This window comes from Hesperophylax consimilis, chromosome 9, assembly GCF_061612785.1.
Source record: "Hesperophylax consimilis isolate HC1 chromosome 9, BYU_Hcon_1.0, whole genome shotgun sequence".
Classification (NCBI taxonomy): domain Eukaryota; kingdom Metazoa; phylum Arthropoda; class Insecta; order Trichoptera; family Limnephilidae; genus Hesperophylax; species Hesperophylax consimilis.
The window spans coordinates 12,922,323-12,949,248 of record NC_142844.1 but is presented as its reverse complement, the minus strand read 5'-3'; the positions used below and the strand labels follow the sequence as shown (position 1 = coordinate 12,949,248).

Below are 26,926 nucleotides of genomic sequence, written 5' to 3'. Positions count from 1 at the left end.
TTATTCATTCATTCACGAAAACAAAATCTAAAATAGATGTATGTAAAAAGTACATGGTCTTCAGAAATACAGTTCTTGTTAATATATTTTAAGTATTTGCAGAAAAATGTATTCATTATCTGCCTGGAAGATATCACCATATTCAAGTACGAAAAGTTGCGTTCCTTGAAATAGTTCAAAACTGTTTGTGAATTGATATGATTTTTTTACATTTAGTCATCCTTTCTTCCTTTTCGTTTCACTCTGTCGGCACGATTACATTTATGTGGTGATAAAACATTTTTTTACCACTGTCAGTGATAATACGTTTTTCTTAGCATATTTTCAGCGTGGCGAATACAACATAATATCTTTGGACTACGGTCCCATCGTAAAATACCCTTGTTATAATAACGCGGCTCAGAACGTCCCTCTGGTTGGTCGCTGTATTGCGCAGATGATAGACGAATTGGTGAAGGTAAATGGGATTCCTCTACAATCCATCCATGTTATTGGGATGAGCCTTGGAGCACACGTGGCAGGAGCTATCTCTCAGTGGCTGAAATCGGGACAACTTGAACGGATTACAGGTAAAAAATGGCAAAAGGTACGAGTAGAAAATAGCTTGAATGAAACGGTCATTCTCAATTATTTCTGATTACGTTATTTCAATTCCTACTTCAAGGTTTTAAGCACAAAAAGGGCATCGGTACTGAATGGGTGATGATGCTCGTTCTTCCGATAACATTCCTTTGGAATATTAATAGAACAAATACAGCAAGTAAATTCGTTCATGGTTTCAAAGACGTTGAAAAATATTTTTAGATATTAAATTTTATCAAGAGATTATTGTCAATATTTGAAAGAAATCTTCGGATTATCACGAAGGAAACCTGATTCGGTTGGCAGATTTAACGTTCCTTATGGGGGTTTGTGATGTTGATGGGAAATGCTGATGTTTTCCCCATTGACGTGCATGCATATTTCATTGAAATATATAAAAATTATGTATGTTTTTTTAAACAGGTTTGGATCCAGCTTTACCACTGTTCACCACGCTAGATCCCAAAGGAAAACTGGACAAGACAGATGCTAAATTTGTGGACATAATCCACACAAATGCCTTGAAAATGGGGAAACTAGAACCTTCTGGTCACGTTGACTTTTACCCTAACGGTGGACTGACGCAAGCCGGCTGTGATGAACTCAAAAATATGAGTAAGTCGTACTTATCGATTTCTTAATCATTTCTTTAGAGACACGACCTTTTAACCGATCCGAACATAGTGATAAGCTCTTTGACACTTAGCCCAACCGTCACGGGTTCGAATCCTGACATGAATAAATAAACATTTTTGAAATTTGTAATTGTAATTTCATTTGCACTTCGTTCCCAAATGGAAGACACTAAAATACATATTCATTCTACTGAGCGAATCAAAATAGCACATAGTAAAAGTGATCCGTTAAAAACTCCATTTAATTGTTTACTTTATTAAACAATACAATCCAAAACATTTACAAGATTCTTTCTAGTGCTCACTGCGTAAATTGGGATATAAATTTTGTCAATTGAAGTGAGATGATTCAAGTTGATTTCAAAGTTTCGTGAAATAGTGACAGTGAAATTGACATATATCTAAACAAAGTGAAGCTGTCGTGATTGGCCAACACCATAGCCATTTTTCCAATACCAACCATACAGTTTGTTTCGGTTTGCTTGCTCGCAGGAGAAACAACGCGCTTGCTCTGTTTCTGCTGAACAAACAATCTACTGCCAGGGTGACCATGAGTTCGAGATAAAAACCGGCTCTCAACAGCAAGATAATCTAAATACAATAACAAGGTCCTAAAACAAAATGAGTACTGCACCTGAAGACATTAATCCAGAAGAATTTCTCAAAATTTGCGTCGTACGTAGATCTAAAAGTACAAAAAAAAACCAAAATAAAGATAGAAATGTGTTCATTTGTAAAAAATATGATGATATATTATTCGCTTAAACTCCATGAATGAGGGTAAAGGAGAAGTTGAGAGCTCAAAAAATAAAAATAAAAGAAAAAAATATTAAGCATCTGGAAACTTACTTGCTTAAAACAGCTGAACATTAATGACTGTATTAAAATAACAGATAGCCAACATACGCTAACCATACACCAACATCAGCCTTGCGCACTTCGCGGATCTCCGCACTTCTCACATGATCATACATGGTTTTACTACACATGCGCCTCAGGGATCTCATTTCTTCAGCATTCAGTCTACTTTCATTTCTCTGCCAGTTACATGCCTCACTTCTATATACAGTGTAGGTACCAGCACTCCATTGTGGACTACTAGTTTAGCTTCTTTGACAATTTTTTGTTAGCGCCAACTGCGTTCGGACCTAAATTATTAGCAAAATACGTTATTTCACATGGTCACCCTACATGTTTACTACTTTATTGAAATAGGTTCCTTCAGCTTAGTAGGTAATCATTATTCATGTAACAATATTGTTCTTTCAATATACATATAACTTTGTGCTATTTTTTTATTTTGAAAAATTATCAACCTAAACACAGGCTAGTCTTAGTGAGGTCAATAATTAAAATGTAAACAGTGATGTAACAAGTTCTGAATAGGAAGAGAATGCAGTCAATAGAGATTTTCTGTAAAGCTACCTATGCACAAACAATACATTTTTTCCCGTTGCTTTTTGATCTTCTTCTTCCTTTTCTATTTCCCCTCTCCAATTTACTTCACAAAAATTCCTAAAAATGGAAATGCCGCAGTCACACCAAACGACTAAGAGTTGTGATTCTTTTGTTATCGTGTAAAATGTCATAAGAAACGCGTTTATTTACCCTGTTTGCGACTTTATTTTTACTTTCATACGCATTCTTTAAATGCATGAATTGTAGTACATCTACTCTAGATGTAGAAACATCTGGAAAGTTTACAAATCGTACTATAATTAAATTCACATTCCTGTTTCGAATGCAATGAATTGACTATTTAAATAACTGTGTAATAAAGTCAAATAGTTACTGCCACAAGTGCCACGCACCTTTGCGTTCACCGAGTCATTTCAGAAGTGGGTTATTTTGCATAACAAGTTTCTTAAAGTTTCTCTGCTGCGTTTTATGGGAAATATAAGAAACTGCAACGCTAAATTAACGGCAGACCTATACATTTTATGTCAGTTTTTAATATTTTATTACGAGCTTCATTATCCCTCACACTGCCAACATCTGCCTTGTGACCGCAGCCAGTAGCAAACTAATGGAAATGCTTATTAATTTACTATTTTTAACGGTTAGTCAGGGCTCCACAAAAACTACAGTGTTCTGGTAAATGATTTAATTTATATAATGTGTACTGTGTTAGTGAGTATTTAAATATATTTCATGTTTTGGTTAACGCAAATAACATAGGTACCTACTTCATGATACATACAATCGGAGATAGTAGAAGAAAAGATAAAGGCGATGATGGGAAACACCAGTCTATTTAGATCTAATCATAAGAGCCATTTCAGCCAGCGAAGGATTTGCCAACAATTTTGCCAACAGCCAACATATTTGTTTCACCAAAATTTTTCCTCGTTAAATTAAACGCGAAAACAATTCTCTTACTTTAATTGTGCAAAAAGTTAAGTATAGTGCGTACTCGTACTTCTTAGGTTAATCTGTATGGCGTTGGTGGCAACGTATGCAGACAATTTTTACTTAGCGGTCTTTTAGTTAAATTAGTGAAAGTGGCCGTGAATGCCTATCTTTCTATAGTGATTCTCGTGTATCTTCCACTCTCAAGCAAAGCGAAAAATGGTATTATTGGTTTATCAAAATTGCTATTTGCATCCATCGATTAACATCTAAATTGTTTTCAATATGGGGGATCTTATCCCGCGACCTTTGGGTCCAAGAATTTTATCGCTTTGTCACGTAAGTCAATAATTATCTTTCTCTTTAAATTATATTTATTTCTCCGATATTACTACGTTTCGCAAGCCTTTAGTTGCTTTTCTGACTGAATGAATTCGGTTTTGTAATAATTGCTTTACACTTAACAATATTATATTCTAATTAAAAATTTATGGTTACAATACAAATAAAAGTTACATTAAGAGTAAAGACGATTTCTATAGAAAAAAATAATGTCTTTAAATAATAATACAATATTTTACGGAACAAACCATACGTCCAATATGAACTTATTAAAATAATATGATAAATAAAGTAAATGGTATTAATTTTTTTTAATAGTGTTTAATAAAACCACAAATCTAAACGCTTCAACTCGTATTCGACGTCATCCGATTCCGCCCGAGACAACAGTGCGAAGACTTTGACAACTATGTGACGTCATCTGATGAAAAAATCTAATGGCTCTCAACCATTGATGTATTTATTAATTTAGTCTATGCTTTCAACATAAAAACTCTGACGACAGACGAAGTTTTGGATAAAAGCATCACAAATTCCAGGCCATAAAAGTATTTAACAATCTTTCACTCACAAAGAAAAAAAAAATAATTATTAAAACATATATCCGTATTACAAATACAAATACCATTACAAAAAACAACGAACCTCATAATATTTGCTGATTTTTTTCCCCCATAAAATCAGTTAAATGGGGGCCTCTGCCCCCCAACCACCCAACAAGTTATTATCAAATAATGTTTTTAAATATATAAAATTATCGCATCATGAAAATAATAATAATAAATTGAACCGGTTTTGAAAAAAAATTAAATTCTAACTTCACAAATTAGGAATTATACAGCGCCCTTGAGGTAATTTTTCACAAATTAGCGTTATACAAATAATCCAAATATTTTTAACCGGAGACCTTGCTTCCAAAAAAGGATGTTTCTAATTTTCACTTGTATTTAATTGATAATTGTATTTATTTTATATTTTTATTTGTACTTAAATAACTACCTTCTTAAGAAATTATAAAATTTGTCCAAAGAAACGTTACTATAATGAAAATTATTTTTAAAAATTTCTTCAGACATTTAGATGGGTACAAAAATATTAGAGTCAAAACAGGCATTAGTTATGCTCAGTCAATAATAGACAAGAATATCTAAGGGTATGTATACATTTGCGAACCGAAACGCGAACCTTACTACGAATTACGGGAAAGGAACGAATCAACTGCAAGCGGCGTTTCGCGCCATTTGCGGTTGCTACGTTTCTTTCCCATAAGTTGAGGTACCGTTCAGCAGTTCGGCTCACGGATGTATACGAAGCGTAGTAGTGGGATAATCTTTATATTTTTGTTTATATCAGGTGTGGATGGATGTAGCCATTGGAGGACTGCTTTATACTTTGCTGAATCAATTAACACCACGGTCGGTTTCTATGCGAAGAAGTGTGACTCTTGGCTACAATATACTTTCGGAAGATGCGATCTCAATCGTTATCCCGAAGAAGTCATTATGGGGGAATTCACACCTCACACGTAAGTTGAATCGGCATGTGCCACAATCTATTGATTAGCAGATTATTCATTAATGGTTTCTCTTTCCTAGATATTAGAGTTAAACAAAATTCATTAATTCACTTTTAATTAAATACTTTGTTTCTTTATTAACGTTTATAATTGGTAAATATTTTTGTTTTTTTTTATATTTTTTCATTTTTTTTTCATTTTTGGGAAATCGTCAGTTTACATTTAATCAGTTTGTACATAAGTATTATATAGTAAAATAAAACCAATTATGGATTTCCTCCTTGTGACTTTACCTCTACTTAGACAGCATAATATGGAAAAGGGGAATTTGTGAGAAAGGAATATGAATTAAAAAATTTATAAAAAACAAAAGATTATATAAAACGAAAAATTTACAAAAAAATACATTTATAGCCATGGAGAGAGGTTGTAGATATAAATCAAATCATAATAATTGTTGATTCTGTAGAAGTTGTTGATTCTGTAGATATAAGATGTAAATTATAACTTATATAAATGTATATGAAACTAAACTTTAAGCACCTGTTGACAAGCCAATTCAATTGGCTTAGCAGGACTTGTTTGTTGATATGTATTAACTATTTATTCAATAAAAAAAATAATAATAAAATAGAGATATAAACAATAGAGACACAAAAATTATTCACAAACCATCAGAGAAATATTCTTTTATATCATTATTTAAATTAAACTCCACGTTTTAAGTGCACCCGTTTGAAATGTATGACAATACACACAGTGAATTTATCGGGTTATGTACCTCTACTAAGGATTTTTAGTAGGTATGTCTTTTTGTATGGAAAAAAAAGTTGGAATTTCGTAAAAAGTTATTTATCTTTTTTGCTCCTACCATCATGTAACCTTCCGAAGTTACTGCACTTTCACCCCCGATACCCTGTATATATAACATACGAAGCACCAAATTAGCACAAAATTTAGGCAGTGTTAATGCACGGTGTTCAGAAACTCGTAGATCAAATGGAAAACTAGTGAATTAACGTAACATTATAGAAAAAATTCTTCAACAGCATTTCGAATTTTTTGTAACTTTTATAATTTTTTTTGGCAAGTAAAGTGTAAAAAAACCTTTTGAAGCCGGCTTTAATTCCTAGCGTTTGTTTTTTTTCAAACATGTCCATCAAAAAATGTCCATCTTTGGAGTCAATTTACTCGAAAACGAAAGCTGAAATTAAGAAAATAATCGATTAAAAATGTGATGTAGATTCACCAGTTTCCCATCATTGAAAAAATCAGCACAAAGTAGCATTTGCAAAAAAATCATGTTTTTTGTTCGTCATGTTTTACATATGAGCAAGATAGCGTCGGAGATATACATAGATTACGAAATGAAGCTGTGACGTGAGAAATCTCAGTATATTCAGAAAAAAATATTTAGATTTCCTTTGCTTAAAATACATACCCAAGTTTTTTTGCAGTAATCAGTAATATTTATTGCAGATGATGCATAAATGCGATACATTTATGAGGTGACCGGATAAATCATCAAAATGATAATTCATCACATCTTTCAAAAGTTATATAAAGTCATGGAAAGTGATGAAACAAAAATTTATTAACTGGGTTAAGTAGGTTAGGTTAGGTTAGGTTAGGTTTTTTTTTTCATCGTTTCTAATGACTTTATATCACTTTTTAAAAGTGTGTTGAATTGTCATTGTATTGATCATGGAACCGATTTCACAATGCTTCCATATTAAAGTTAATTTCTAAAAACGCTATAGGCAACAATTATTCATTCCGCAACCACGTTTAAGACACATTTTATTGAAGGCCGTGTGGCCCAGCCCTTTTTGTTATTAGTGCTGTGTTGTGCGAACACTTTGTAATTTATGATACCTACATATTTATTATATAACACATAGTAGGTATAATGTATTATTTACTGCTAAACGTAATCCATCATTAGTATGTAATCTGTAATTTTTGTATTAAAAAACGTGTGGTTTATTTATTCATTGAGCGGCAACTACATGAATGTTTTGATATTTGTTCGACAAGTTTCATTGCAAGTTTGAGAAGCTTGTTCGGTAGGTAGTCGTAATTGATTGACAAAGTTTTTAATTAATCATCAGAGTACAGTCTCTGGATGTAACGTTGTTGTGACTCTTTATGTCTGTAACTCCGGATCAATGAACTCTAAAATTTTTGCTTTGAATTTAAGTGTAATTTTAAAAATTTAAGTTTTTTTGAAGAATTTAGATAAGCGATAAAGTACTTACCTATAGTAAAATATTTTTAACATAACATGAGTTTAATTGACATTTTCAAAAATAATACAAATTTGGCGAGAATACTACTCGTGATTTTTCACAGGTCTGCGCTACCTACATAATGCGCAGAAATTTGAAATAGAAAATAACCTATTGAAAATCTCAGACGGTGAGCTCTGGCGTCATGAAATTCTTTAAAATTATTTAAAAAAATTTTTAGGTCATCCAACTATTTTAAAATCATGAGCTACGGAGTATTGTTATTTAACTTTTGTTTTACTAGTAATTACCACCTTAAACTAAAAACAAATACATTTAATGGGTATCAAAATAACACCCGTACTAGTACATCTCTGTTCTAGCTTATGAGGTATAAAGGAACAAAAAAGATTTTTGTACTAGAATACACATCGATATATATCGCGTTCATCATTTATACATGCACAACGAATTTTTGCGAATAAAAAAGAGTGGGTAGTGAAAATGATATCAACTTAAACTCAGTACTATAATTAGCACGTTTTTATTTGTCTAAAAATAATATCGAGAAAACTTAAAAACAACACCTGCAAATGTGTGTATATAAATGTACTTAAGATTACGATGATTATTTTTAAATTCTTCTGTTGTCAGCCCTGCATCAACTTTCACTTGAGCCGTTCTGCATTATTTTTACTTTCATCTCCGCGAGTTTAACGTTCATCTCACGTGCCAATCCGTTACAGACATACAAAAAACACAGGCGGTTCTCATAACTCTTGAACTGGAAAAAAATTACGTTACCATCTGTAATATGCTATAAGCCAAAGGTAACTTAGTGTAGTAACTAGCTAATTGTTTGTAATACGAACATGCATATTCATGTGGTTATGTGTGAACTTGGGTAAGTCATTAATGATTAGTTCACAGAACATTTATTTCATATTTCTTACAGTTATGTCGTAAAAAAGTTACGAGACTGTCAAAATATTATAAAGTTTTTTTGAAATTCGTTTTTGTATGATATTTGTCAACACGCACAATCACCTTGTGTTATGAATTATGAAAACGTTGTGTCATTCCTAATACCTGCATATCTACCATGAGTCAGTTAACTTTCTTTCCAATTGAAATCTGTGCTCTTTAAACCCGGAATTTACCTTACCTACTGGCTTGAGATTTAACTTAAAAAGGGAAAAATTAACTTTTTCAATTTACAGTTTTAAACCTTGAAACCTTTTTTTTATAATTGCTGCAAACTACGCGGGTTTAAAATAAAACAACTCATTGAAAATGAATAAATTACCTACATTAGTAACAATTTAACAGAAAACTGATTACATATAATTACTCAATTTTTTTTTGATTCTTATTCCCAGAGAGGCTAATAAAAAAATGTGAGTGATGCACAAATTTTTTTCAAATTGTTCCCAACCTTCTTGAGACTCTGATATTCCCAATTTGGGTATGTTGTCAAGCTGAAGGTATTTGGGAGTTGAGGAAGGAAAGGATATGTGGTAGAGGAATGTTAGGAAGTGCCTGGCTATTCAGATCTGGTCGCCAAATACAGTTGAAGCCATCTAAAGCAATGCTTTGATTCTAAATGGTGGTCTTTTATTAGGGCGATTCTGAAACTATCTACCACTCTAAAGTGAAAAAAAATCAATAAAACCAATGATGCCTTCAAGAAAGACTTAAGTTTCAAATTAAGTTTCCTTCGAGCACACTATATAGGTAATTCTTTCAGTTTATGTCTAATATTAAAAACACGTTAAAATCGAGTAGTCCAGGACAAACCCAGAGCTGCACAAAAACGCTATGAGAAACTTCGGTTTCCAGTTTCAAATCACTTCAGTGCAAATTGTCTTATTTAACAGTAATTATCGTATTTACTTTTAATTACTCTAATTAAAGCTTTCAATACTTCATCGTTGAACAAAGACTTTTTGCCGCTCAAATGCATAGCTAATGCTAATGATTACAAAGTTCCTAATAAAAAACGTGTCCACCCAACGAGGGCGTATTATAGTCGATTAAATTACTCACATTATAATATAATAGAAGATACATACTAACCGATAACAATCTAATAATACTTATTTTTGTTGTGTGTTTTTTTTACACATCTTCGGATCTACCGGATCTGCCCTGATGATGGACACTGCAACGCTGTCCGAAACGTCGGCTAAAGAAGGAGTTAGCGCAACACGGCATAACACCCCAAAAACAAACAACAAAAATGCTTTTGGCCGTGAGAATCTAAAAACTTACCTAATAATACTTATTTTTATCTCAGCTACTAGGTACAAGATCTTACCAGATTTGGGTTAAGGACGCTGGAGATTTTAATAGCCAACTAAAATCAATTATTTATGACACAGTTATAATGACTGCCATTTCAGTCATGCAAAAGGTTTTAACTAAAGTGATTTGCAAATTATTAAACCTGGTTCACAACGCATAATTTATTTACCCGCATGTCAATTGACAAGACACTCTATTGTTATGAAACATCCAATAAAGGACGTAGGTGCATAGTCATTTAGATTGGTGTTCAGCAATGATATAAGCAGTACAGAGTCTAGATTGAGCAAGAAAAATAATAATCGATATTGCTACTATGGTCGTTTCACTGAGACCTCCCTTGTAATAACCTCCCTTTTCTTATTGAAGCAGATAAATAATATTACGATTATAATCTTATGGTTGGGACATTGATTGAATAGAAAGAGACGGAAAAGCGCAGCGGCGAAATGTCATTTATTTATTTATTTAAACGCCATAAAATGGCTTTTACAATAGAGTGATTACAGAACAAGTAATGTGTACACAAAAATATTGTTGAAAGTGATGATGTTATTCCATCCCAATTAGCAATAGCAAACACATTACCCAGATGATGCTACCCATTTAATGTTATTCTAGCGTATACCCGTGAAAAATCACGGGATAATCTGAATTGTCAGTGACGGACATATATATAATGGAGTTATGCCTGTTAGTTCGATCATCTCCAAAAAATTTCCCACAAAAAATCTCAACACATAAACACGCTACAAGGTTCGCAGAAAAATAATTATTAATTAAAGTATATAACAAAATTCCACAAAGCATCAAACAAATAATGGACATACTCAAATTTAAATCATCACTAAAAACATTTCTCTTAAACAAATGTCACTACACCTTAAATGAATACCTTACTAAATTAAATACCTTTTTTTTATTTACATACATTTGTTAACATGTAATTGTTGGGTTATGTAATATAATGTGTATTTGTTGGGTTAGCTGGAAGAAATAGGATGTAACCTGTAGCTATACCCTTTGTACTCTGTATTTTTGTGCAATAAATATATATTTTTTTAATTTGAATTCTTGACTCTTGACAAATCAATTCCATTTTTTTAATAATAAATATTTATGCCATAGGGAGGTACTTTATCACCTGCCTTTTTTTTAAACAACTGATTCCAATTTTGAAATTGATTCTTACCGATTAAAATTCAAATACGTAGAACCTACTACGCTACAAAACAATAAAGGTCAATATTTGGAAGGGTTTGTTAAACTGTTTCATGAAACGAAAGCTTTGGTTTATGTATTGGTGGAATAATAATAAGGAATAATATCTTAAGTTTTTTGAATAAATTGTACGGAGTTAAATATTTTTTACTTTTTTTTCTTTCAGTGCTCGTGGAATGTATTTCTTAACAACCAACACCCAGGCGCCCTTTTCCAAAGGACATTGGACCACTGGAAAAAATATTGAAAGTTTTTCAGGTGACTTAGTATAGTTAGTATTGCCTTACGAAAGCATTGACTTACATTCTGTTGAAAGTGCAAGTCAAAATGTAATGGAAGATGGCTCGAAGAATGGCTCGTTATTAGCAACGGTAATAAATACCGGTGGAGGAACGTATTAAAAGTATATCTGAGAAAGGAAATACTCGAATGGTTACGTACAGTTTGAAAGTTAACGGTTACCTGAGTTGGCACTGAATGCAGAACCATGATCTTTCCGATGCAAAACAATTATTACGAGCTACCAAATTTAATTATCAACGCAATACATTGATTGGGAAGATAAGCAAAACAAGATATACTCCGCTCATCCTCATAATTTAGTTAGTATTTATTGTAGCAGCCTTTTATTAACATAAATTAAATGGCTGCAAATATAAGTATCTGGTAATTTAAGCGTTTACCTACACCACAAATCACAGAACTAACTATCTGTGCTTTAAACAACAAGAATTTAATCTAAAAAATCTTTAATTTCATGTTAAATGAATCCATTTTTATTGCCTTATTATAGAAGAGCTCATTTTTATAAAAAAAATATTTTTAAATCATCACCAAAACACTAAAATTTATTTATTAAAACAATGTAAATCTTTTTTCAATAAAAAAATGTATAATGTTTTAAATTGTTTTAATAAGTCATTATAATGAGTCAATAACAGAAATATTCGTTATGATGCGTAATAGTGTAAGTTATTTAGTTGACTTATAATCAACCAAAATGCCAATTATTGAAATTATTTTTTTGGGAAAGTATCAGACCGAAATGATAATACTTTAAAAAAGCATAGTTACTAAACACGATCTTAGAGAAGTACCGATTCGATGATGCTTTGCTGAGAAATAAAATCAAAAATTTGGCCATGTTTCTTCAAATTCATTCAGACTCTCCTATCCCTATTTTATGGAGCTCATGACTAACAAATGCGAATGAATAAAATAATTGACATATATTCTTCACCTCATGTGTCATGAGATTCGTTTTTAGTTGAACGAAATTCTTCGTAACTTGATTCACCGCACTTTCACATACTTATTCATACCGATCTAAGTGTTCTTTGAACTTAAGAAAAAATTCCAATCTTGGAAGACTTCGTGTTATGTTATAAAGGAATTATAATCAGTATTACGATTCGGAACGCACAGATGGGACCTTCGCCACGGAAATCAGTGTTTCCAATATTATGTATAATTATGATTCGAACGGTACATTTAGTTCTGATATCAAATACAATATTCGGTTATTTAATATGTTATAGGCACGTAAAAAAAACACAAACTATCTTTAAATAAAAGTAAAGCATTTGTCGGAAGATTTTGGCTCTATTTCAAACAAATATTTTATTAAATATAGTGAAAATTTTCGCTTAATTTTTATCGTTTTTTAATATAAGCGCGCTCCCTCTAACATTCCTATTTACATATCTCCCTTCCAAACTTCCTTGGAGCCTTGGGGGGGGGCTTAAACAGCTAGATTGAGTAAATCCCACCCAAAAGATTTTTAAATTAAATGTTTTATTTGAAGATAAAAGTTTACGGGAACAAAGTTTTGTTTGCCCTCATTTTAGATCATACATGAAACCGGAATAACGTCCCGGACATTGTAGAATAGATTAGCTACACGCAGTGGTTGCTGCAATTAATTGGCGTCCATTGTCGTAGCCAAAGATATTAGAAGAACGAGATATGCTATGTTGGCCGCCGGACCGTAGGCGGAGTACTACCTAATTAGGGTACTTTGAATACTATCGGGACGTGTACGCACAGAAATCTGTTCTATGTATTAGTGCGGATACCTTAGCGTAAGCGAAGGTGTGCAGTTGTATTGGTGAACAAAACCGGCGACACTGGGCAAAACAATTCCACACAGTATGAACTGCTCATAGCACATCTCGTTCTTCTAATATCTTTGGTCGTAGCCTTCTTAAATTCTCACAATATAAAACTAATTGCTAAGCGAAAAACTTATTACCTACTATTATAGACCTATCTTGGTACGTCTCTTTCGTAATTCCTTTATAGACTTTGAAACTTTGGAACTGGTTGTATTTGTGTGGAAAGTTTGAGAGTTATTTTTTCATCCTGTGGTATATTCGCCTAAGATTAAGAAAAATGTTTTAATTAGGTTTAAATAGCAGAGTAGGTTCTACTTAAATTTTTTTTAAAATTTTCTTAGAACCTACTCTGCTATTTAAACCTAATGAAAAAACTGTTTTCAATTAGTTTAAATAGCAGTGTTCTAACAGTTCTACTTAAGATTGTTTCAATTTTCGAATATATTGTTTCCATCCCAAATGCGAGGTCGTGCATGACATCGTCGTTCTAGTACCTTCTGTGTTATACAAGACGAACATGAGAAGGAAGAATAAGATCGTCGATGACGGACATACGACCTCTCTCTGAGACTAGTAAAAACCAACAAACTATATTTTCATAAGTAGAGTCGACGAACCCGTACTGGCTGACTTGTACCCGACGTTGCTTGGGTTTATGAATGGTTTGGAGTAAAGTTTTAGGGTTGTGAATAGGCCACTTGCATCATATTTTTAAAAAAAAATTTCCGGTTAAGGAAAATATTCTAAGACATTCTGTATTATTATTATTTTTTTAATCGTATTTTTGAAACCCTGGGGATTTTTTGAAAATTTCAATCCGAAAAATCAGACCTTTTTTTATAAACCGGAAAGACGGGACATAATTTTATAGGTGAGAAAAAACAATGATTACATAGCCGAAAATCATTTTTTAAAAAAAGAACGTTTTCCACACGAATGACACAGCAGAATAACGAGGCATACCAAAAATATTACATCTCATAAATATTTTTTTCCTTGATCCATCTTATTGATCATAAATCATTATAATGTACAACGTCTATATTAATAAATCCAATGTAATATACTTGTACTTGTAAATTATAATAATAATAAGAATATTATAAAATTTGATTTTGATAAAATCAGCACCATAACCATTATACCTCTAAAACACGTACCGACATCTAAATTGTACGGGGTTCTCTTCACATCTGTCAAAAATTCAAACCAAATGAAAAGTTCGCAGAGAACAAACAATAAATCTAGTGAACGAATTCAAAAATTCGCCTGAAATCAAAGTGATGCCATATAAAAAAATTAAATCAGTGTGGAATTTTACAAAATTAATAGGAACATTTTCAGTAGACGGGACATTTTCATGTAGTGACGACACGAGCCCAAATAATGGATTTATTTATTTAAAAATAAAAATAAATGTACATTTCTACAAAATTTTACTAACATTTTCGTAATCTTAGTAAAAAGATCTATCCACACGATTTTTTCCAAGTCGGATATGCAAGTGGCCTATTCTAGTGCACCTGAAAACTGTGGGCATTTTAAATGTGGAAATAACATTATTGGATTGTAATAAGTATTTTTTTCACTTCAACATGTCTTCCTCGGGCATCCTCGACATCTCCTGCCATTCACATCACGTCATTAATTCTCGTTACACCCCTTTCTTTGTTCATCACAAACGCCTCATTTTACCACATACAAGTATTTGATTATTTTTTTCATTTTATGTCTTCCTTGGGCGTTCCCGATTTCTTCAGCCATTACCATTAGCCACTTCTTTCATTCATTACTTACGTCTCTTTTACCACAAATAATAATTTGTTTCATGTCTTCTTCGGGAGTCCCCGACTCTTTCTACCGTTCATTACTGTATACCATATTGTTAATGTTAAAAAAAAACATTATATTGACTTTGAATCGACTACGTATCTCATTCCACTATGCAGAGATAAGGTTTTAAGTATTCCACAGGTGTCTTCTACCATTCAAACCCGATTTAAATACTCTTTACACCAATAAGAACAAACTTTGAAATTGTCAGCCAAATCGATCCAGTACTTCTTAAGTCTATAGGGGACAAACAAACACACATAGAAACAAACAAACAAACATTTTTTATATATCTAGATAATTATTAATTGTAACTAGACACACACATAGTGTAAAACATATCGAACGAAAATGAAATGACCTAAAGAGAACTGTCAGCTTCGGATGATGAGAGTCATCAATCTACAAAACTGCTAACTAATCTACAAATACCAAAATTGGAAGTAAAAAAAAATGTCAGAAGCTTACAACCACAAATTATTTATAAGAACTAATAATAATAATAATAAGAACTATTTATCAAGTTTCGAACGATGAGGATTAAAATGTTTTGTGGAATTAGATAGTATAATAATTTATTTTATCTGGAAGTTTTTAGGTGAGAATTTAGCCCATGCTATACTGGAAATATCTTATCATTTGGTTAGATTTTAGCTTCATTTTTATCCAGTTTATTTTTAAAGGCAAAGGAGTAATTATTCGAGTATTGTTATTTAATTCCTAAATAATTATTAGAATCATAACAATCTTGTATCAATAATATCTATACAAAGATAGTAAAGTAAATTGATAAAGAGTATTATTTATAAACAATGATAAGCACATAACTGTTTATTACATGTGGGCATTTGATCTGACTCACCGTTGAGATGAAACCACACACGCAAGTGAATGTAATCCATTAACATTAATTTTAAGAACACATTAAATTTATTATTTTTTACGTAAGTTACGTAATTATTTTGGAATAACAAACGCATAATTCATAATGGGAACATTGAACATTTATGTGTGTGGGTAGAAAGTAGGCATAGTAGGGTGGACCGAGAAAAAAATGTCCAGTGGCAATCAAAGGTTTTTTCGAGTGTTTTCGTGTGACATTTCGTTTTTTCATAATTATGATTCCATATGAAACATACAATTAATAAGTTCTGGTATTTTTTATTATTATTTGAGACCGCACAAGAGGCCCAACTGCTCCTAACCGTCTGAAGCCAATGAAAGAAAGGCATCCACATTTTAAAAGTAGTGGGGTGAGGAAGGAGACGGGGAAGACGAAGGTGGGGAAGTATCTGGCTATTCAGTTCTGGTCACCAAACACGGCCAAACCATTTCAAGCAACGTTTTAATTCTGAATGGTGGTCTTACATCAGGGCGATACTGAAAGTATCTTCCACCTCTGGAACGTTCCGCAAATATGCTATTTATATTATACGATTTGAGAATTATCTTTGGGGTATAATGCCGTATTGCGCTATCTTATATGCGTATCTCCATCTTTAGCCAACATCGGACAGCATTAAAGTTTTCATCATCATATCTGCCTTCATTCTCCCCACATCTGCCCTGATGATGGACATGAAATACAGAGGTAGCGCAACCTGGCATAATACATAAAAAATAATTCACTAAAATGTTATAAATTATTTTAAACAAGTAAATTGTGAAATAATAATAATTAATCTAATAAAATTTACTTTAACACGCTTTGAACCGCGACCTCCAGCTTGCTAGTCGAGAGCCTTAGCCCTCGACCACGGAGTATGAACAATTTGACGGATTTTAGATGCACCCAGTTTACCAATTGTAACAAAAAACATGTATGATAGTAAAATAATATTCTTGAAAACAATTATTATGAGTTCAGAATTTTAAGAAAATTTGACATAAGTATTCAATAGAAATCAATGAACGACTTGTATGTATGAACATACACGAAACACAAAAATGTGGAAAAATACGTTTAAGAAATGTTATTTTTGGCATCCTGCATGTTTTGAATATTATTAGACATTCTCTTAAATGAAACGTAAGTATCGGCCCACCCTTTTATACATAGTCTCCACAATACAAAACAACAAGATTAGAATGTCATTAATTTATAAATAATAATCATAAACTTTCTTAATATATAGTTAGAAGTAGGGTTTTAAAAAAATTTTAATATGTAAGCATTATCAAAAAACATTATATTTTGCGATCAACAAAATTGTGAAATTCAAAGAAACACATTTACCAGTCCTTTAGAGTCGTTTGTACGTTAATTATTTACTGATGGGAATGTGGGTATCTAGTTTCTTTTCCTTTCCTTTCCTTTGTTTTTTCAAGGAATCAAGGAATTTCTATTTCATTGCGTTGATATTCACTTTATTAGTAACATTTATCGTCGTTATTTTTTTCAATGAAATGCCATCAAAGTTAATTGCGCATTATTTCTGCACCAATTCACTTCTGCTCATCAAATTGCAGTCACTTTCACAGTGGAAGCGTATTGAAAGTGAACGCTTTATTACGCCTCTTACCGCTGTGGTGAGGCGAACTCGTAATACAAACTCGTACGTAGATTTCCATATTATTGCACGTATTATAATTATATTAAATACCACATAATTCCTAAGTTTTTTCATCAACGATTATTGCAAGAAAAAAGTTTTCTTACAATCATCAAGATTTTCCAAATTAGAAATGTTTCCAAAAGTATTTTTTTAAACATTTATGGCCTCTCAGATTGGGGTAGGTATATTGTGAGTCTTAAGGAAGTGAGGAGAAATGGAGATGAGTGAGATGAAGGTTGCGAAATACGAGCCAGTTCAAATTTGGTCACAAAACACGGAAATGACATTTCAAGCGATTTTTATATGACGTTTCCGTGTTAATCAATTAAAATTACGCATGGAAGAGTAGGTCGATAGGTCATTCTAGTCAGATCTAGAGTAAACATATGATGTCAAAACTAAAACTGGATTTTAAATAATAAGTTGAAGTGCAAGATTTCGGCTTTTACTCTGTTCTGGCTTTTCAATGAAATTATTAGATTGATGATTTTATTTTATTTGAAGATACCAGCTCTTCTATTATGCATACTTTTCTTTAATGCATTACTTTTGCTTCTCATAGTTCTAGAAGCCTTAGCTATACTTATTCAATTTCCATTAGAAATAAGTATATTACTTGGAATACCACACCTTAGCGTTAGCAGAAGTCTTGCTCCACCGCTTGTTTATTTGATGTCGTCAGAACTGCGAATCTTTGGTGTGGTCGGGTTTCTGGGACCCGTTCTAGGTCTCCACTCGAGCACTATTAATTGTCATTCACCTCTGATCGAGCAATGTTGCTAATCCAGAGCCAGTTGAATTGAGCCATCTTTAACAATCTGTTTTTTCTTCAGTTTTTGATGATCATGTGTCCAATTGTTTTATTTACGGTTCCACGATTTTACATGATGTAGCCAACTGCTATTTCAAAACCACATTAAAACACATGCAAGACTTGTATCTTTTTCTGGTAGAAAGGTGCAAGGATTAGCATTTATTATTTTAAATAACACGAAAAAGTGTGACGTTAGACTTAAAAGAAGGAAAGGAATGGGATGAAGGAAGTCTTTGTAGATTACCGAACATCAGAAAGTGAATGGGTAAGACCATGGAAGGAAATTTTGTGAAACACCGATGATATTGGCCTTGTTAACAACACAGTGGTAAAAAAAATGTGAGATCAACTCTCATTATAAATTTGTTTCGGTTTTTATATGAGACATTTTAACATAAATAAAATGATTTGTCAGATGTCGTCAACCTTTTGGTGGATGCGAAATCGAATCTAAAGTAGGAAAAAAATGCGTTTCTTTAAATTCAGAAAAATATTAAAAACGTTTTACCCGTTTGTGTAGATTGTAGAATCTTGAAAATAGTCTCCTAGTATTATAGAAGATTTTCTCGAAGATTTCTTTTCTAAACTCGATGATTAATAACAAGTTTAGTGGATTTCTTCTTAGAAAAAACTCTTTTTTGTGCTGACCGAGGAGGAGTTACAAATTTACAAAGTCGATCGATAAGCGTTGTGAGGTAAAAGGAATGACCATAATACTCGTCGAAAACTTTCGATTGAGAACATTTTTTCTAAATCATCTTAAAACTAAGCCAATACACTATTTTCGATTAATCTTAACCACGAATCGGTTTACGTTATGAATACAATAAAATATGCCTTGAACATATTGAAACCTTCCATTAGTTTCGCTTGAGTGAAATCAATACATTATTCTTAATTTTGTTACAAATAAAAGCGGAGACCACTAAATAGTGTGTTTTATCATAAAAAAGTTATACTCATTAAATCATATATTAGATGAAACAACTTAAAAAATATATTTTATTGCTAAAATTATTTCCGCCAGTTTCCCTTGATATGTCTTATAAAATTATTTACACAGTTAATTAAGACCGCTTTGGCGATTGGGTCCAACATTTTAAAGACTTTTCTCGGCCCACATTTGCATTGTCTGTTAATTAAAATGTGCCAAGCGGGAGAGACTCAAAGTTTCTTTCCGACAATTTGAGTCCCCGTTCATTTCATTAAAGAAAATATATAGTGAAAGTGAAGTTGTTATCGAATATTTTGAATCCAGCGGTGCATAGTTGGCGACTTCTGAAATCATGTTTGGTAGGCTCGGTAAGACCATTCGTTTTTAGCATCTACGGAACAAACACTTTCTCGCGGCCAACCGATACGGACGGTTCTACCGGTTCTTCAGCAGTTACCGTTTGGGATCAATGAATTAAAAAATTGAATAATAGATTAATTAAATATTTAGAAGTTTTAAAAAAATAGTATGTTCTCAAAAGTTCTCTTGTTTCTTTTGACTTTTATTTTGGTCGCTGAAAGAAAACATTTATTTTTGATAGCATTATATTTTTGAAACGTTGTTTATACAAAGTGATGTTATGTGATTAGTGTTGTGTTCCATAAACAGCTAAAGTACTATTAACAAACAATGTGCAAAATGTCTGAAATCAGGAAAAAATTGTGGCTAACATCATTGCTGTTGATGATATTTTATTGTGGAGGTAAATACATTTTGATTTTTTAATAGACAATTTAAATTTAAATTTTAAAAATTATAAAAAAATATATTTTTTATTTTTATTTTTATCAACTAGTTTAATCAATTTACAACACATGTACATGTAGGAATGATTGAAGGCTGCTTTATTTTTTTTTGGAACTGCTGTACACACTTATTTTATAGGGCATAGGTACGTAAATAAACTAATAGCATATCAAAACTAAATAAAAATGGGCATGTAATAAAAATTTTAAACGTATCACGATTCTAGTTCCATCTTGCTTTAATAATTGTTTAGTTCGCTTGATTCGGGGGAACATTGAAGTATTAAGAGATTAGGTGTATCTATGTTCGTTTTTTTTAATTTACCAAATAATTATGTTCCTTTAATTAATATAACAAATGTTATGCTCAAAGTTAAAATATTTTAAATAATAGCAAAATGTCACCGATATCTCTAAGCAACTACTTTTTATACCTTGCAAAATGTCTCTCACTTTCTGAACAAAATTTTATCATTTTCACATCCTCACTTTCCATGGATTCACCCAACACGTGTGATGAAATACTCTAATATTATTATAAAACTATGTACATTGAAAAAATCTTCATCGTTGTAAACGCTTCTCAGAGTCAGAAGGTAAATCAATAAAAGCGTAGATGTGGCATATCGTTTCAGGGAAGTTTATTGAGAAAATACCTAATTAGAAACACGAAACTAATTCATATGTAGCATTTTAATTATGAGCATAATGTAAAGGAGTTAATTTTGATTTCGAGCCAACCCAGCTTTGCTTCTCACATTTTCTTCGTATCCTTAAAAAACAACACGGAAAGATTTGTTGTCTTGAACTAACAACTTATTTTGCCATTCGAATTAAATTAATATTAATTTATTAGTGGTTCCGAGAACAGTAAACTTAACGAAATTTGAGATATTCCGATTCCAACGCTTGCAACGTTCATGCACTCTGGCGGGATAAAAAGTACCATCAAACACGGCTACCATCTTGTCAGACAATCATCAAGGACAGAAAAAAGGTTATTGACAGCTACGCTCAGTAAATAACCTTTTTGTACTACTTGTTAGGACCGCGAAATCAATCTTCAGTGTAAATTTTATCACATGATTTTTTGTAGAATGCAGGTTCATAGGATTATGTAATGAGGAAGCGTTATCAGAATGTTTTCCGAATATCGTAAGACATTGTTTCTCTGGAATATCTCATGATTCCAGATCTTACTCAATAATAAATGCACTATGTTAAATTAACATCTTTAAAAGAAAGTGCTTTAATTTAATCTGAAAGATCTATAAAAAAATTATCATCGATTTCACTGCTGGTACAAAGTTCTTACCGATAAATACATAAATACACTATCCAAGGTAGGATTTGTGTCAAACTATTAAGTTTTACTATTGCTCACTCACGTTCGTAATAGGAAATCTAGACCAATAATTCTGTAATATATATTTGTCTGAGTAGATTAATATCTATCCTGGTATACCAGGGTTTCGCAACCCTTTATTAACATATCTGGAAGAATGTGTTGACATTGTTGCATGATATGAAAAAAAGCTTATTTTAGGTTAATAATGTACCAACCAATTTTGGGTTATAATGCACCAACCATTGTACGGCAAATTTTATTATTTTTTTTTTTTCGTTTGAATTTTAAGACCTTGGGTAACTATTCCAGAGTCTCTACCACGAATTACTCGCTATGCACCATCTACGAAGGAAAATCTCTACGACTTTTGTCATAAGTTCTATATTTATACATTCTTGAGTGTCGCACGGTTGAAGAGATGACTGTGTTGGCAACCCTGTGAATATTGTCTATGTTTCTGATGTGTTTGAGGTTTCTATGGAGTTAATTTGAAATGTCAAAAACAAACCGTTGGCGCGTCGTTCTGTCAACGTTTTTATTTCATACCGCACTTTTTCTGAAATGAATGGCGGTGGTGGATACATATCGAAAAGCCAGAAAAATGGTTAAAACAACTTTGCAGAACTAAACGAATCCGATACCAACTTCGAAAAGCGCGCGGGAAACGATTTTTTTTTGTATAAGGCAATTCACCAGGATGCAATGAGATTTTGACAGTTTTGCCGATCTCTACTGCTTCGACCCACTCGTTGTTTAAGTCGAATGAATTTTGACGTATGGCGTGTAGTATGTACTTTCGGTGAGACTCAAGAATAACAAACTCTACCAGTGTATGTACTTTCGGCGGAAATTGCGAGCGATCGAGACTGGGGAATAGATACCTTGAGCTGTTGTTTGAATCTATCAGATTTGATAAGACATCTGACAAAAGTTTACTAAGGCCAATGATTATCTGGAAAACAAAGTATTAGAAGATTTCGTGGGTTCAATTATAAACATTATATTTTTTTGAATAAGGATTTGCATAAATGATATTTTTTTATAAACAATGATAACTCATACATAGGGTGTCCGGGGGCGCTAACTTCTGGAGGTGGTTCTGCATGATGGTAGTAAAAAAGATACAAAACTTTTTTCGAAATTCCAACGTTTTAAGGTAGTTTTAGAAAAAAAAATCATTTTTATGAGAAAATAATATTTTTCGTTTAGTTATTTATCTTTTTTACTTCCACCATCATGAATCACTTCCCATAATTAGCGCACTTTACCCTAGGACACCCTGTATAATGTATTGAGAAAACACTACTTCTGGTCTAGGAAAAGCCAATTTAGTACCTACGTAATATTACCTGTCAACTTAATACAACATTTTCAATTTAAATTTTTCATTAGTATTTCAATCGGTCAGTGGCAACCGGAACTGGTCCGCGGATCGAAGCTTGGAAAACCGTGATGTTAAATGCTTGGATCCTGTTCCGTTGTGTTATGAAGCTTTCACATAGCTAGTTCCGTAATATTATACAATACATAATGATAATTCCATAATATAATACTAGTTCCGTAATGAAACATAGGTAACTCCCACGCTGTATTCGTATGCTAACATGACATATAATATAATTTGCCTAGAGTAGCAGTAGGTGTAAATTACCGCGAGGGGGAGGGAGGGACAATGTAAAAGGATGAAAGGTAGAATAGAAAACAATTTTCGTAGAAATATGCATTCGAATTTTTAAAGAAAACGGTCGCATCATATCATATACTGACTGTTTTCTAAGGTATCCCAAAATTAAATACGGGTTTGCAAAGCAAATTTAACTCTTTCAGATTTTAATATTGAAAACGGACCAATAAGCAAATAAATTTTATTTTTTTACACAAACATGACAAAAGTTATAAAATCGGTGATTTAGATAAATTATTTTATAGGTTATTATCACTTTACCCTCCGTGGTATATAAATATAATTATTTTAAAAAAATGGCAAGCCATGAAGGGTGACCTCTTTGGCGTTTTTATTTAATTTATAATTATTTACAATTCTACGTGAGCTTTCATGGTAAAAGAAAGTTATTAAAAACGAATGCTTAAATCTGTTGAAATTATGTATATAATCATAGAAGAAAAGGAGATAGAACGAATTTTATAAGGACCTGACAATTGGTGACAGACGTAGCACCACATGACCCGAGTGGTTGGTAAATCTACTAGTAAGGTAAACTTATTCGTTTTTACATTTCTACACAAATTATCAAATTTTGTTTCCATCCTTTGTCGAAAAAAAAGTGTTCGGAAATGAATTCAAAAATTTGGTTTGTTCTTATAAAAAAATATAGACGAAGTATATTTAAAAATTCTGCCTCAATACAGGTTTGCCTAGAGAGGTAGGTCATGGCCAACTTTGAATATACCAGGCAATTTCTTTATTACTGTTCTCATTTATATTTTTATTATGTTACTGTTTTTATTTAAAACTAAACCCGACATTGAAAGATTGTATTCGCTATGAAGAAAACTTGTCATAAATAACTTAATTTAAATCTTTCTTTCAAAAGTTTAATGAAATTTAGTTACCGCTCACTCAATATACCCAGGGAACAAAATTAATCAATTTTGAATGTATAACGGTGTACCTTAAAAAATGTGACAACAATTTTGAATGTATAACGGTGTACCTTGAGAAATGTGACAACAATTTTGAAAGTATAACGGTATACCTTGAGAAATGTGACAACAATTTTAAATATATAACGGTGTACCTTGAGAAATGTGACAACAATTTAATGTATAAAGGTGTACCTTGAGAAATGTGACAACAATTTGCATGTTTAACGGTGTATCTTGAACAATTTTTTAATTCTTATTTGTATTCGAAATGGCGCAATAATAATTAGCTCCCTTTCCTCTAATATAAAAAAATGCTTCCGAAACAGGATGAAGAATTTTCTTTAGCTCATCTCTATCTTTTAGTTAGTCTATGCTTCTTCAGATAGGGAAGCGTTCGCTAAGTTAATAAATTAATAGAGCGGATGGATACTCACGCCTAATATGATCCAAATAAATAAATTAAAAATCTTCAAATAAATAAAAAATCTTAATCCAAACTCATTAGGGTACGTTAAGTTATGAATTGGTTCTAGTGTCCACTGGCCACACATGTAGTTTCCTGAGAAAATATGATTTTATTAATAACTCATAATCAAACGATATTACATTAACTACGAGTATATTTATGAGATACTTAAAATAACTTACAATCAACCAAAGGTATCAAGATACACTAAGTTGTACCAATCAAAACAACTTTTCCACGGACCATGCAATGATATCCGATTTATTCAGATTTCACCCATTCCATCAGCCCTAGATTTGTGTAAGGTATGTGTTACAAGGTTAGAAGTCTAACACTTGAAAATACTCTGTTTTTTTTAAATACATGTTGATGCATAGTCTGAGATTGAGTTTTTAATTTTCGTGGGGAAATCGATTATATTTTTGGCACAAGGCGATCAACGGTTAAAATACGGATGTAATGGCTGAAACGAATTTGGAAAAAATTACAAATGGATCTCAATGACAATTTTTTTAATGATACTAATAATCGCTTTATCAGCTATTTGCTATGGGGCGGACCACGAAGAGGCCCATACCAAACCAAGAAGCTACTGTATATTATTTTCTGGACATTAAAAGCCTTAAAAATCGGCCTGAACTATAAAAAAATTACGTTTTGGGTTCGTTTGATTTTAATGAGAATACCAAAATCATAAATGCGTGATTTTAACCAATAAAAAATAAACAGATTTCTACTACAAATAACAGATGGTTGACTCGTCGAGGCAAATTCAATATTGTCGCAACCCGCGCAAGGAATAAATTATTGACACTCCCAAATGTCAAGATCATTTCGCAAATAAAACACTAATTCAATATATTTAGACCAGCTCATGATTCCTAAGCAAATGAAATATTTCTGTGTACTGTGCAAGAGTAAAAATAAACATTTGCATTACTTAATGTGTACCCCAAATAGCGCTTTATTTATTTCTAACCATTTGCATATTATTACATAAACATAGAGAAAATTCCAAAATTTCACTAAAATTATCATTTAGGAACTTGGTGGCGGAATAGAATCTCTGTCAATCTCGAATATCTCTCAGACGCAAAGCACAGAATCCATTCACTCCATACGACTGGTTTGTCACCATTACTTTCGATTTCATTTTCAGGGCACGGCTTCGACAGTAAAATATATTTTCCCTTATTTAATTACTATCTTTGCATAACCATTACAACTAACCATTGCTTACCGGCTATACCTTGCGTTAAACGCAATCAGTGATCAACATACCTTTTAAGTGGCATTTTTAATGATACTATCATTAGTTACGTTTGTCGTTTTAATGTCTCGTACGAGGTATAATTAACATGTTTCTATTCATTAATTTTATTTTTTTTTATTTTTTTTTTTATAGTGAATACCTCACAAGAGTCTCAACTGCTCCCGTCTGGAGCCAGTGAGACTATGGCATCCCCAATTGGGGGATGTTGTGAGGCTGAAGGTAAGTGGGGAAGAGAAAGAGGAAGGTGGGGAAGTACCTGGCTATTCAGATCTAGTCACTAAACACGGCTAAAGCCATTTGGAGCAACGTTTCAATTCTGAATGGTGGTCTTACACCAGGGCGATACTGGTAGTATCTTCCACTCTGGAACGTGCCGCAAATATACTATATATTATTTTAATTAATTAACTGTGAAATAACACAAATTAATCAAATAAAATTTATTTGCGCACGCCGGGTTCGAACCCGCGACCTTCGGAATGGCAGTCCAATGCGTTACCACTGGACTATGCCGGCCGTCAATGTTATGACATTTAATGAAAAGGGACAAAGTTTAATAGAATGCAACAATTTTTAGTAATAACAAAACTCGTTAAATCAAAAACAATTCCATGTAAATGTACACAAAAAAATGTTTCATAGATACTATTGCTGTCAATTGGATATAAAATTATCATTAAACTAAAGGTTATTTTTTTGGAAAGACAATAATTAAATTAAATATGCAAAATTTTCTAATAACGATAGCCTTGACCAATAAAAAACAGAATTTATCGATGCGTTGAACTCTTTGATAGTCAATGTCGCGTAGTCTGCTGTTATCGTGTTTTAGAAAGTAAAACGTAACTTTTCAATGTTTTCATGAATAATAACAGTTTTTTTTGGGAATTTAACACCTGACGAACTTCAAGATTAGAGGAGTGACATCAGTGCGAAGGGCGGCATCTGGACAATATTATCTTTGCTAAATAATTTTTCAGATCATAATAAAGAATAAAC

At 32.2% G+C, this 26,926-nt stretch overlaps 1 protein-coding gene across 1 annotated transcript in view; it reads left to right on the top strand.

The window, feature by feature from the left end:
- LOC149420937 (uncharacterized) overlaps nucleotides 1-26,926 on the top strand; it is an 86,857-nt gene that overhangs the window by 42,885 nt on the left and 17,046 nt on the right. The window contains exons 15-16 of the mRNA XM_089635148.1: nucleotides 318-569; nucleotides 1,006-1,197. Of these exons, the coding sequence (XP_089491274.1) occupies nucleotides 318-569; nucleotides 1,006-1,197 (444 nt within the window). The remainder of the gene's footprint in view (nucleotides 1-317; nucleotides 570-1,005; nucleotides 1,198-26,926) is intronic.